The 14,347-nt window shown below is 42.7% G+C and overlaps 2 protein-coding genes across 3 annotated transcripts; one reads left to right on the forward strand and one right to left on the reverse strand.

The window, feature by feature from the left end:
* Positions 1 to 91: 91 nt before the first annotated feature.
* dapk3 (death-associated protein kinase 3) lies at positions 92 to 5,776 on the reverse strand. Its single transcript, XM_012815394.3, has 9 exons — positions 5,584 to 5,776; positions 4,513 to 4,609; positions 3,331 to 3,691; positions 2,797 to 2,926; positions 2,645 to 2,693; positions 2,292 to 2,318; positions 2,047 to 2,199; positions 1,761 to 1,806; positions 92 to 1,598 (listed from the first exon to the last, which is right to left on the reverse strand). Exons 2-9 carry the CDS (start codon positions 4,572 to 4,574, stop codon positions 1,065 to 1,067), a joined length of 1,362 nt encoding a protein of 453 aa, XP_012670848.1. The 5' UTR covers positions 4,575 to 4,609; positions 5,584 to 5,776; the 3' UTR covers positions 92 to 1,064.
* A 1,081-nt stretch (positions 5,777 to 6,857) lies between these two features.
* On the forward strand, positions 6,858 to 14,334 carry sppl2 (signal peptide peptidase-like 2). Of its 2 annotated transcripts, none has more exons than XR_004162853.2 (15): positions 6,858 to 7,005; positions 7,896 to 8,012; positions 8,169 to 8,351; positions 8,473 to 8,562; positions 8,686 to 8,825; positions 9,199 to 9,341; positions 9,644 to 9,740; positions 9,834 to 9,950; positions 10,631 to 10,712; positions 10,819 to 10,893; positions 10,994 to 11,056; positions 11,215 to 11,314; positions 11,418 to 11,495; positions 11,658 to 11,890; positions 13,153 to 13,285. XR_004162853.2 is itself a non-coding variant. In XM_012815395.3 (15 exons), exons 1-15 carry the CDS (start codon positions 6,931 to 6,933, stop codon positions 13,339 to 13,341), a joined length of 1,710 nt encoding a protein of 569 aa, XP_012670849.3. In that variant the 5' UTR covers positions 6,858 to 6,930; the 3' UTR covers positions 13,342 to 14,334. The 2 variants fall into 2 exon arrangements, 1 of the variants encoding a protein (XP_012670849.3); XM_012815395.3 differs by having other exon boundaries at positions 11,658 to 11,818; positions 13,153 to 14,334.
* The last annotated feature ends 13 nt before the right edge of the window (positions 14,335 to 14,347 follow it).

Here is a 14,347-nt window from a genome sequence, read left to right on the forward strand (position 1 = left end):
GAATTGCACCTATAACATTTAAATATAAAACTTCATTATTTTTTTAAAAGGGGTAGTCAATCAAATTTAAAGGACATACCAAAGCCACATGTCTGGTTTGTTTGTTTGTTTATTAGAACAAACATTCCTCCTGAACATTTCATGGGGAACAGAGCAGTAAAACATAATTCATACCGAATAAATGCAGCTGGAGATTATACAGGTTGTAACACTGCGATAGAATATTTTAAGTGCAAATGATACATGAAAAATATATTTGTATATGATACTATATGTACATGGCGCAATCCTACACATGGAATGTCCGACAATTAAGTAAATTAACGAGTGGAATGTTTCACATGTTTGCCAGCCAGTATAAAAGTAATACAACACGTCAATATACTCATCCAGCAGCTAGCTTAGTTAAGGGCATGCAGACATTTTGGTATACATAATGACATTGTGTGATTCTGCAATGTCTGCAAGAAACAACCCCATCTTCTTTTTCTCCTCTTTAGTTAGTGTCTAGAGAGAATGACGTGATTGTGGGTAGGCAATGGAGTGTTTCAATTTATAACCACAGTGCAACACTAGAAGCCCGTGTGTGGGGAGACTATAATCTCCAAACGCCCCCCCCCCCAGTCCCGGCCTCTGATGTGGTCTACAGCCGCCCTCTTTCATCCCTGTGGTCTTTTTTCAAAGCTATAGCATCAGCTACAGAGCCATGTCAAGAGCAATGGTTAAATAAGGAATTTAACTGGTTTGACAGCTTTAGAGTCTTAAGCCACTGCTATGAAAATGTTGAGTGTAGCCTTTGTACCCAGTACAAAAATACCCTTGACTTTGATTAACATGTATGCACATACAACTAATATTGCTTGTTTTCTCATACTGTGAGCCGCAGGAACATACATGGTCTGTGTGAGATGTTTCTACTGCAGAACGAAGTGGAGGACATAGATACATTACAGCATCTGGTCTATATCTCACCATATATCTACCATACCATACGCGTCCAGGAAAAAGGAATGGTAAATATGCAACAATATGGAGTTAAAGCACCCCCCCCCCCCAGATGGCCCTCAGGCCATGCCGATGCCCTGGGCGTTCTTCTCCGCAGCGATGGAACGCACCAGCTCCTCCACCCAGCGCACCTCGGATGCCACCTGCTCAGCCAGCGCGTCATAGCGGTTCTCCAGGCGGCCGAACTTGCGCTTGAGCGCATTGGCGGAGAGCATGGCGGCACGGGCCTCCTCCTGGCTCTGCCGGCGCTGGGCCTGGGCGCGGTGCAGCTCCTGGCGAATGTGGCCCAGGTCGGCGGCGATGCTCTGGTTCTCCTCCTTGTACCAGCCCTCCTTCTCCTCGTAGATGGAGAGCAGCGCGGCCACGTCCTCGCGGCATGAGCGCTGGTTGCGCTCCAGCTCACGCAGGCCCTCCTCGGCCGCCGCAATCTCTTCCTGCACCTGTGAGAAGCGCTCGAAGTTCACGTAGGTGTTATTGGGCGGCATGCTGGAGTGCGACTTGATGGTGTACTCCTTCAGGCGCGTGGTCTTCAGGCGCCGGCGCTCTGGCTTGCGACTGCTGTCCTCCTGCCGAACATTGCGTCTCTTGATGGCCTGAACGTGGAAAGCGGAGAAAAAAACAAAGAAACAAAGTGATAATGGGTAAGCCTAATAGGGAATGAGGGCTTAAAAATAATTGAATTAATTTAGAACGCTTGAATTAAATTAATTAAATTAATTAAAAAGATGCAGGGCGACTGAGGAGACTTGTCTCACCTTGATCCAAGGGTGCTCAAGGCTGTCATCTATTGTCATTCTCTTCCTAAAAAATGTAAAAAATTGTAAAGCATATGGCAGGACTCAGCTTGATGGTTTATGTATTTAAGTTGCTAATTACTTGACACGTAATGAATGATAACTATTTTAATAACTGCAGAAGACGCTGAATTTGCTGTGGCTAAACTGTCACAGATCGATGTAAACTAGGCTAATCCCTTTCAGCTCTATGTAGGGTTAATGCATTAAAGTGTTAAAGCATTGATAGTGTAGACTAAGATCTCACTTGGGATCCTTGACGAGCAGCCGTCGAATGAAGTCCTTGGCGAGCTCACTGGTGTTGCTGAAGTATTCTTCGTCAAAGTCGTAATTCACAGCAGAGATGTTCGTCAGGGTTTCTTGCTTGGTCTCACCAAGAAATGGAGAAGCCCCACTAAGTCTGCAGGGCAAAGTCAGCAAATCTGTCACCATCTGGCATTAAATGTAGTCCAGAAATTAAAGTAAATAAAATATGCAGCACTAGATACTTACAGTATATAAGTAATAACACCTATACTCCTGCAGAAAAAAAGAAAAACTCCATTAGTAAAATCTGATGACACTTGGCCTGGGCCAGTCATTTATCTTGCCATGGAGAATGGAAGTACACTATACGTGAAACTGATATAAGAGTAATGGTAAATACAACTACCTATGGTTTAGACTCATGAGTATTAAAAGGTCATTTCCTTTCACTGACTTTATCTATGAAAATCACAGGTCACTACATTGTAACTATGTGGCTGCAAACAGCTTATAGATGAAGTCAATGCACTGGCTTCTCCCATTATCAGCTGCATCAGGTTGATTTAGCTTCATCACCAATTCTTTGAGTTGTTACTTACCACATGTCTGCCTCTAGACCCAGGGGTTCATAGTTCACTATTTCTGGAGCTGGTAAAACAAGTAAATAAAACAAAAAGTTGAATCAATACACTGATAATAACAAGCAAACAGTGCATCGTTTGAATCAGCAACTGACTGGGGAGGAACTCACCAACAAATTCTGGTGTTCCAAAGATATTCTTGAACTCATTTCCAGCTTTTATTTGATGTGCAATTCCAAAATCAATAAGCTTGATTCTAGGGTTGGGGACATTTTTGTCCAACAGCATGATGTTTTCCGGCTGGAAGATAAAATGGCACTGTGTGGTCAAACATATTCTGATAGGGAAGCACAAATGAGAGCTCAAGCCTTAAAGGTGCAGTACTTGATCCTGGCAAAAGGTTGTTGATATTTGAGCTCAGCAGCCAGACAAATACACCCCTCTCTCTAATTCACCAGAGGCAACGCTTATGATTGGCTGGAATAGTTATGGCTCAGTCTGAGCCACTTTGTTTCCCTTTTACAGAGCCAGAACTGTGCACGAACACCAGAGTTTTATTTTTTAGCATACACACTGTACAGACAGCTAGAGGAACAAGAAGGTGAATTTCACAGAATTTGAGGAAAAGTGTAATAAATTACAATCAAGGACTGAACCTTTAAATGCCCCAAATCAAGTCATGTTGTGTAGACTGGCGCCCTCACCTTCAGATCAAAATGGGCGATCTGTTTGGAGTGCAGATAGTGTACCCCGTCCAGGATCTGCTTGAGAAACTGTGTGGCCTCCTCCTCGGTTAGAGACTCCTTCTCGGCCAGGAAGTCAAAGAGCTCCCCGCCAGAGACCAGCTCCAGGATGAGAATCACATCTGTTTTGTTCTCGAAGATGTCATGGAGGGTGATGATGTTGCTGTGCTGGATCTCACGTAGGATGTTCACCTCACGCTCAATCTCCTCGCGGCTCACACCACGCCGGCTGGATGAGAGCCGCCGCTTCTTGATGAACTTGGCCGCAAACTCAATACTAGTACTTTTCTCTCGACATTTGCGAACAATGGCAAACTGGCCACTGAAAAGACAAATAAGTTTTACAGACAGCTCTGATTAGGACACTGGTGAAGGACTCAAATGATATTAAATTATTTAATTAGAAATAAAATGTGTGAGGTTGGCTGCTCAAGTAAAAATAAAGGGAGGAGATAAAACTTTTGCCATTATTTTTCTAATGCAAAACACTGCCAAGGACTACCTGACAAGTACCTCTACAAAGTGTTTAAAAGACTGGTGTGCATGAATAAGGATTTAAAATGACGTAAAGGAATGTTTCAAATGCTTGCCTGAACAGTACTGTATGTTCCCTGAGTAAATACCATTTCCCCTCAGCAAAAGAGTACACCAAGGCTGGAGCAGAGAAGCACTACATTCTACAGCAATGATGTCATAGATGCAGCAACATAGTGCGGTATAAATGCACTTCCATATATAGGTAAGAAGTCAGGCCTTTATCCACTGCAGGATGATGACTCGTTTTCTGTTCCAACAAGATTTAGTTTCCCAAGGCCAGAAGGATAGTCTCACATTATGTAAATAATTAGAGTTCTAAGTGAACCAGATTATGAAAAAAAAACAGATGCTAGAATCAAGAAAGTATATTACGAATCCCTTGGGAAACCAAACAGCATCTCCGGGGCATACAAGCATTAAAATGGCCCCCAAAAAAGCAGAGAATTGAAGTTAACTTAGCGTACTCAAAACACTAAAAGGAATCAGAAAGCAACCTTTATAAGGTTTAATAATTTTGCGTCATGTTCGCTCCTGTGTTCTACACCGATTTCACGTAGCTTAAAAACTAAATTTAGTGATTTAATATGTAACTAAATACTGACTTACCTTCCTAACTCCTCTCCCATATCATAGTAGACTTCAACATCCTCCTGCCTGAATCCAGCCATGGTTTGCTGACTGGGGTAACAATGAGTCAAATACGCTGTGTGTAGAAACGGATAATGTTGTCTTGTTAAAAGCACAAAGAATATATAACTTATCATATAACGAGTCAATCTTTAATAGGGTTGTGCAAGTCAGCAAATAAAAAGCTGACACTTTTGTCTGACGCTTATGGTACACAGCACATTTTTTCAATAGTTCACCAATACAACATACATACAATACAACATGATACCAACATTTCGATGTTATGTTTTCCTTTGTCTTTTTACAGTGCAGGACAGTGATAGACTACAATATGCAGGACAGTGATAGAATACAATATGCATGCCATTCGCACCTACGTCATCATCTGTTTCCATCAACAACAACCATGGACTTTAATTTTCCTTCAGCTCATTCAGAATGAGTACGACATTATGTAAACGATGCATTATCTGTGGATTGCTTTCGTGTAAGTTACTCTTCAGATATATAACTGGAAGTACTCGAACACTACCTGGATAGCTCAGAGCGCTATGGTAGCTAACATAGCGATAGCATTAACGCTACCTACCTACCATTAGCTAGCTGGGAGTACAGAGCAACTCCAGTCCACTACGACAATAGCACGCCACAAGAACCACAACCACACAGACCCTGACAGACATATACAGACTTTAAGACAGATTTTCTTTCAAGGGTATAGAAAAATAGGTGTTGTACGGGGACATCTTTGCCAATTTAGCCAAATGCCAACCCGTGTATTAGCTCAACATTCTACATGAGCTAACCTTAAGAGTAGCTATAGTGAAACCACACAGTTAGCCAGCTAACATATCCAAATCCCAACACATGCTGGCTAGCGAACTAAGTTTGCTAACTGTCGCTTGGCTGTGGTTTGATTGCTGGTTTCGAAGTAGATATCTTACTTTCTTGGTGTTTACCAAACCGAATAGACAATCATCACAACTCTAACATAATACTATTTCTCAGCTATAGTTTCCCTGAAAAGGCGTAAAAGAAAAAACTTACATTAATCACCGTCTTGGCATTCCTGACTCCAGTCTTGGGATATTTTCCGGTTGCTGTTGCAGTTACAGCACTATCAGAAGGAGGGCTTCGAAGTGATGACATCATATTGACTTCACTTCATGCGAACATGACCATACTTGAACACAAAATAAGAGGTTTTCCAGGTGATCGTTAACTTTGGTGATAAAGGTCAGGGCAAGTCTGTCGAATCAGTGTTAATCTAAATGCGAATCATCTACAGATGAATCATTGTCTGTTTTCTGTACTGTTTAGGACAAAACCATCTGTCAGTGTAAATTATATTGCAATATTCTATCCGCCTCACCAGTGTAGTCATGATGAATGACACCTATGTTTTTGTCTGGTTTACCTGGTTACCTGGCACCTATGGTTACCTAATAAGTTAGCCCTACCTGACTCTAATTTCGTGGGACTGAGGAGGGACCATATGGCTGACACTTTGTGAGGCTGCCAGTTGATTTGTCATGATGGAACTACCCGTAACATAACCTGACATTTTTCTGTTACATGAATATCTGATGTAGTGCACCGACCTTGGGTTGGGTCCCGCATACTTTATGTTCCCAGCCTCCCAGCTCTGTATTCAAACAGGAATTTTAGACCAAACCTGGCGTCCCTCTCTGGTCCTTTAGTATTTCTTGTAAAATAGTAAGACTTTCATTCCAAAGTAATAATACATAAGTTTGCAATACATTTGGAAAAATACCTATTCGTTTTAGTAGTAAGTAACCAAGCCATTGCGAGATTAAAAATTAAAAATGTATATATTATATTTTTGACCAAAGCCGGGTCCAGTATAATATAATATATAAATATACTGGATTAAGTCTGCAAGTGAGTTTAGAATGAGAGTCCTAAGTGTATTCTAGACTTTGGATGTCTGCGTCTTATTTCCATAAGGTCAATTTTGCCATAGATATATCCATTTTTTCTTAAATATGTTTTGCTTAGTTCTTTGAGGGGCAAGGTAGGCTGTGCAGCCTAGTGTTGTGGACCTGCAGTTTTATCTTTCATCTATGCGACACACAACAGAACAATTAAAAACACAAACTAATTCGATTTTTTTTTGCAAAGGTATTCAGGTATTTATTATTCTTAATAACATACCTCTCATTCGGTAAACTTGCTGCAACCTTTCAGATTATCATGTGGGGGGCTACACACATAAGCATGTTACTTGTGTGTTCAGTCAGTTCAACATTAATGTAAATGTTCTATAATTCCACATGTGTGGTGCAGATCGAGTAACCAATGAAAGGTGTGCTGCAGAATGTGGGCGGGATTTGGCGAAACAGCTGGTGGCCTTGCTGTGAAACAGTGCGGTGGATGGGCCAAACAAAACAATCTGGCATCATGAGGGTCCCAATGAGTGTGTTTTGGGCAGCTTTCTTTGTAAAACAGGTGAGATAGACGAGATCTTCAATTTAAACTGACGTTAGTCTTATGTCGAAGATGTTGAATATCTTATCGTTATTAGACATCCGCTCTGTATACAGTTTTCTATAAGATTAGCCTGTGTGCTAGTTAGCAGGCTACCTGCCAGTACCCTGTAGCCGTGAGATAGCTAGCTTGCTATGAGCTTCACCGAATGAGGGCGCTGATAATATTTGTGCATGCCCCTTGTCTTGGGCCCTGTTTCTACAATCACTTCCACCTTTGTCATGGAAGCAGCTTCTTGCTTCGTCTTTGCAGATGTAATCGCTGCATGTGCCTATATATTTGAATAGGCATTGACTTCGTGTCAAGAACTAAGATCAGTTTCCTGACACATACATTTAATCAGTTAATCTAGCCAGCTAGCTTGGTTTTTAACGCTAGCTGGTGGTAAAAGATGTTCCTAGCAAACAGATGTGTTGGATGGTGCAGGGGTCAATAATAAGTATCGGAGCTTACAGTAAAAGTAATGCTAATGACTTTCTCAGAAGTTACAAACAGATACGTTACGCTGTAAAACACGACATTGAAAAGATGCATTATTTCGCGTTAGTCCCTGTCTGGGCAAATTGTGGTGAGAAAAATAACGCAAAGTAGGTGTAAGGTATGCAGTTAATATATGTTCGCATATGCCATATAATAAGACAAGGTATCAAACTTGATTTCTCAGTCGTAATGTCTCCGCATCTCTGTGTTGCGGTTACAGAAAGGTCACCACTACCCTAAAGATCTGTCAGATTTCACTGGTCCTGGCTCAGTTTGTTTTTGTCATTTATGTAGTTAAATCTACCGTCCTTGACACAAGATTCTATAGGCTTAAAGACAGACATACATTTGGTTGCTGTTTTCCCCCCCAGGCTCTTGGAGACTACGGCATGGCCCACTTTAGTGATCAGGGAAAAGGCAAAGGCAAGGATTATTGTATATTTTACAATCCTCAGTGGGCACGCCTACCTCAAGATCTCATCAAAGCGGTGAGCTGATACACATCTTAAAATCGACCCCATTTTACTTCTAAACGGTCTCCTATCTTACACATTTTTTAGTGATATTCATGAATAGATTCACACACTACATTTTAACCTATGTCTTTTCTGATCCATCCCCTCGCTTTTTCTTTTGGACCTCAGTCCAGGTTGCAGATCTACGACCTGACCGGTTCGGTCCTCTGCTCAGCATCGGATGTTCCGGAGGGCGGCTTTCCCAACAGCATTCCCATGGTGCTTCGGGGAAACTGCACCTTTTATGAGAAGGTCCGACTGGCACAGATAAATGGTGCCAGGGGCATTCTTATCGTCAGCAAAGATAGACTGGTAAGTAAGTTGCAGCATCATACCAACAATAGTTTTAGGCACTCAAAGTGCATATGCTTAGGGAACTGACTGATGATGATAATAATATATAGCCTCATTATCTTTGCTGAACACACCACAGACTCCTCCAGCGGGCAACAGAAGCCAGTATGAGGAGATTGATATTCCCGTAGCCCTGCTTAGCTACGCAGATATGTTGGACATCAGTAAGGTGAGTGGTGAATCCATTAGGATTTGCATGTAGCATAGCTGCCCCCTCCATTAAACGGCCTTTGATATTACTAACTAGCACCTTTTTCTTGTTTTGACATTGTTTCCTGTTTTGCTGTGGCAGACCTTCGACAAGGGCAGGGAGGTGGCCATGTATGCCCCAAGCGAGCCAGTGCTGGACTACAACATGGTGATCATCTTCCTGATGGCTGTGGGCACTGTTGCTGTTGGAGGACACTGGGCTGGCAGTAGGGACATCAAGAAGTAAGAATGCAGCCAGAGGATGGCTCATCACCATCTATGCATGTACAGTCTTCCCTGCTTTCAACATGTCTTTGGGAGTTGTACAGAAGCTTCCTGTTTCACTCTAAACTCCACTTAAGGTGTCTGCACTGATAACTGGGCAATTGTATTAGCTGTCAGTGTTTTCCATCATGAGGATAGATGCCAGTAATGCATCTGCTATCTTCCCTAATGTAGTCCACTAATACACTTGTCATTGTGAGTGCTGAGTACTGCATGCTGACAAGTGTACATGGCTTTAGACAAAAGCCTGAGCAGATGGCTCTGTGGCACCCCAGTCTGAGTCACAAAGCTGCATGGACTTCCAGCATGAGATGTATTTTTCCACTTGCAGGCGCTACATGAAGCACAAGAGGGACGACAGCACAGAGAAGCAGGACGAGGAGACGGTGGACGTGACGCCCATCATGATCTGCGTGTTCGTGGTCATGTGCTGCACTATGCTGGTGCTTCTCTACTTTTTCTACGACCACCTAGGTACTTAACACACACCGACCCTCCTCCCAGAATAAAAGTGGGTGCAATGCACCTGTTTAGGGGACACCTTCCATAGAGACTTGCTATCCTCCCTATGCTGGATGCTATTCAAAGTGACTCTTACAGCAAGTCCTACATATCTGGCACACTAACAGTGGCACATTAACCATGGAGGTTTATGAACGAGCCACAAACTAATTATACACAAATCACTCACAAGACAGGCAGACAATGGGGATACCGATGCAGATTCTGGTTTATAGCTATAACAAACTGTGCTCTTCTCTTCCTTCTGTCTTCAGTGTATGTGATCATTGGGACATTCTGCTTGGCCTCATCAGTCAGCCTCTATAGCTGCCTATGGCCCTTTGTGCGCAGGTTGCCATTTGGAAAGTGCAGGTATACGATACTGTTTATACACACTGATATAAAAGCAGCAGGTTTAAGTCATTTACAATTCTGAATTGGGGTTTTTGTCTGTTTCCTGCACAGGATACCAGAGAATAACTTGCCGTATTGCCACAAGCGGCCTCAGGTGCGCATGTTGCTGCTCACAGTGTTCTGTGTGGGCGTGAGTGCCACATGGTGTGTCTTCCGCAATGAGGACCAGTGAGTACTGCCAGCCACAACCACATATAACACACTACCTTGGCAGGGCCAATAACATCTTGAAAGACTCCTCTCACCCAGGCCACCACCTGTTTACTCTCCTGCCTTCAGGCAGACAGTACAGGTCCTTTAGAGCGAGGACCACGCGTCTAAAGAACATTTTTTTCCTGACGGCCATCAGAACACTAAATACAGACATGCACTAAACATAGAATTTCATCGTGCAATACTAATACACTAATCACTTTATTGACTGCAAGTCACATATGCAATCTCAGTAACTTTACACATGTGTATAAACAAAACTGTTTGTGTATTTATTGTAAAGCACCTCAGGGAAGTACTGTTGCTGTATTTATTGTTCCTCAGGGAAGTACTTTAATCTATACCACCGCACTTTGTTGAACTCTTAATATATATATATATATATATATATTAAACTATTCGTACTGTTTTTAGATAGTTGTAATATTGTTGTGTTATATGTTGTTGTTGTGTTATATGTTGTTCCTCGTCGCACCAACAGGAGCAGCACTCCAAATTTCATTGTATGCGAATACAATGACAATAAATGCTTTTCTATTCTATTTCCATACCCACACTGAGTTACTGGCTCAGTTATGGGTTGAGCTGTGTGAGCTTTGGCCATTTTAAATGTTGATACCTTTTTTGTTACACAGGTGGGCTTGGGTGCTGCAAGATGCCCTGGGAATTGCCTTCTGTCTCTCTATGCTGAAAACCATCAGATTACCCACCTTCAAGGTGAGGTACCATGCTTGTTAGTTTGAGGAAAAAAACTCTGACAGTCTTGTTTGAATTCACCTATAGAGCTGCAGAGAATCTAATGGACTGTTCCTTTCTGTTGCAGGCTTGTACGCTACTGTTGGTGGTGTTGTTTGTCTACGATGTTTTCTTTGTATTTATAACGCCACTCTTAACCAAGGTATGTCAGTTATGTCAATGCCAGGTCTGTTGTTTTGTTGGTCAGTGATGATCTGGAGAGACCTTTCCTTACATATGCCCTTATATGAATGTTTTTTCAGAGTGGGGAGAGCATCATGGTAGAGGTGGCGGCTGGTCCAATTAACTCCTCTACTCATGAGAAGGTATGTGATTAATTCACAGAGGAATTGTATGGTTGTAATAATGATCAGAGAGAATTCTTCACAGCTTTCTGTAAGGTGTGTACAGTATATTGACTTCATGCTGTTTATGAAATATATGTTGATATTGATTTCTTGGTGGTCTGCTGGTTACTTTATAGTTGCCCATGGTACTGAAAGTTCCTAGACTGAACTCTTCCCCTCTAGCCCTGTGTGATAGACCCTTCTCTCTCCTGGGTTTCGGAGATATCCTGGTTCCAGGTGACTTAACTTTTTTTTTTTTTACTGGTTCCGACACCAGTCTGCATTGTCTTTACGGTAGGGGTTTACATTACTAACGTCTATTCTGTGTATTCTTTCCAAGGCCTATTGGTGGCATACTGCCATAGGTTTGACATTCTAATGCAGACCTCACGGATCTACTTTGTGGCCTGTACCATAGGTAAGTTGACTCATCGATCAAAGATCATCAGATCTTTTAACCAGGGGCCACTGTGTGAGCCAGCCGTTTAGTATGCGTGTTTTGCAGCAGAATACACAACTCTGATGGCTTCTATCTATTTTTCTTTCTCTCCCTCTCTCTGATCTCTCCTTCTCCTGGTAGGTTATGGCATTGGCCTTCTCATCACGTTTGTGGCCCTGGCTCTGATGGAGATGGGCCAGCCTGCGTTGTTATACCTGGTGCCTTGTACTCTCCTCACCAGCCTCGCAGTAGCGCTATGGCGCAAGGAGTTGCCTTTGTTCTGGACAGGAAGTGGATTTGTGGTGAATACCAGTTTGATATGAGTGCCTGCGGTCGGAAAATGTCTAGTGTTATTTACAGTAACTAAAATTAAAGTTGAGTAAAACCCCACCCACACGTTCAACTTCCGCCTGTCTGTCTCACTGTCCTCTCCGCCCCTCCCCTTCTCCCCCTTTAGTGTGGGTGTTTTCTTGTGTCCTTCCCAGGGGTCTGTCTGTGAATGTTGCAAAGTGGGGGGTAGATTTCTTTCCATACAGCCTTAGACTTAACCTTTTCCAGTTGCACTCATTCTGTTTTAAATCAGTCAAAACAAATACAGGAAATCCAAACACCATGGCTATTGGCATTTTGTTATTTGAGTGATTAGTGGCACGGTCCTCAGTGCACAGTGGGCTATCTCCCGGGCCTTTCTGTGTGGAGTTTGCATGTTCTCCCCGTGTTCACAAGGGGTTTCCTCCAATAAGGACACCAACAGAAAAAACATGCAAAATAACAGAACACATGTCCATCCCTGACCAAAGATGGACAGTTCACTTCACTTGGTTCCCGGGCGCTACAAGCTGCCCACTGCTCCTGGGGGGTCCTTGAGGAAGGATGGTCCAGGATGGGAAAAAGCAGAAAATAAATTCACCGTGACCTCAGGCCTACCTGCGTGTGTGTGTGTGTGTCCTGTGTCGCCTCCATATATGCACGTGTGTATCCATTCTGATATAGTTTACCTTTACATAATGCATTTGAATTCCACCCAATGTTGCATTGGGCAGATGCATTTCTTGCTTTGATTTACTGATTTTGGTGTGTTTTATTGCTTTGAGTCTTGGTGATACCTCTACCCACAGAGAGCCTGATGCTCTTACAATTTATGAGATCTGTGTGCATGTATGGTAAACTAGAAATGATGAGAGGCAAACTTGGTTGCTGAACTTAGCATTTCCCCTTTGGCTTCACAGTGGGTGTTTGTCACAGTTTATCTTAGGTAACCACTGCCATTTTTAGCCCCGCATACAGACTGTGAACAGGCTGAAGTTAAAGCAACAACACAATGCATGGGCTTGCAATATGATGGTCAAAGCCATATTCTTTTATGTTAAACTTCAGGGAGTTTGGATTTGACTTCTCTGCAATGCACAATTTGGGTATTCTACTGGATTTGTTTGGTTTCATGACATTTGTACCTATTTGGAGCTGCTTTGTCTTTGTCAGTAGAGGTTTTTCCGGAGTGTGTTTGTGTGTGCACCTGTCCTCATTCTGTTCTTTGTTTGTTTGTTTGTTTGTTTGTTTGTGGTGGGGGGGTTGGCCTGTTTTTCATGCCCCCATGAAAAACATGAGTCTGACTGAGACTTCCTTTCGTCCTCAGCCTCCCCCCATCGTCATGGCACCAATCAACTGCACTCAGACTGCTGGACCTTCCACCAAAGACGAGCCCCTTACCAATCCTGAACCTCAGAGTCCCGACGCCACCCATCAGAGCGAAGACCCACTTCCCCTCCCTCCTCTTGATGAGCAGGTGGCCCAGCCTGAAGATAAGGCCACCAAGTCTGAGTAATGACTCTTACGACGCCAATTTGTTTCTTCTTTTTCTATAACGTTGGATATGAATATAAATCGGGGCAAAGGAGAAGTACCTCCGTACTCACGGACATGCCGTGGCCAAACATCTCTGCACGTTTGGTGGGTCAGCGAACAACAAGCGAGTACGCTCAAGAGGATTGCAATACATTTGACTAATTTAGAAAAAGCCCAAAAAAGCCCAGGTGAAGACGGGTTCACTCAAGCCTGCACTCGCAATGCTTCACCGGCCTCCTGTGCCTGCAGGACAAACTAAGCAGGACCCGCAGTTGAACTGTGGGTCACTCTACAGGATGCAGCTCGACATCAGATACATCCTCTAGTTTCTTCATTGCCCTCTCCAGTGCTCGTCTGAAATACAGCGAGCCATTATAAGCGCCATCCTGGAAATAAAGATAAAAAAAACCTACAGGTTTAAAGTGTCACACCCTTTAAAATATGGTGCTAAGAAGAACAAAATGAGCCAAAGGTTCCAGCAAACGGTGATGATGTTGCACATCATTTTCATTCTCATTTCTTTCCTTCTGGGTTCGGAGTTATGCATGCTGTGGTTTGTAATCACCTGCGAGGGCACTGTATGGTTTTTAGTTTTTCTTTTCTATTCACTGCATAGTATAAAAAGGTACAGCCGTTTGTAATCAAGGTCCGTGTTTATTCATGAATTGTAGATTTTTTTTATATAATGTTTAGATGAATGGCCTGGCTTTGAGTGCTCGTGAGTGGGTTTGGAGTGTTGCCTCGTCAAACGGAGTACTGTACTGAAGATGTGCTGTGATAATTTTTTTTTTACTTGACAAAAATGTATTTCTTTGACCCTAGAACGATCTGAGACAAACATTTCAGTCAGATCATTCTGAATTACTATGTACTGGATGACTTGACAGGGTGCAAATGATAACTGTGTTGAAGTTGGATTTGAAGACAGTTGTGTCTGTGATACCATAATAAAAAAATGTATTCAATGACTAAATGGCTGTCTAAAA

This window comes from Clupea harengus, chromosome 22, assembly GCF_900700415.2.
Source record: "Clupea harengus chromosome 22, Ch_v2.0.2, whole genome shotgun sequence".
Lineage (NCBI taxonomy): Eukaryota > Metazoa > Chordata > Actinopteri > Clupeiformes > Clupeidae > Clupea > Clupea harengus.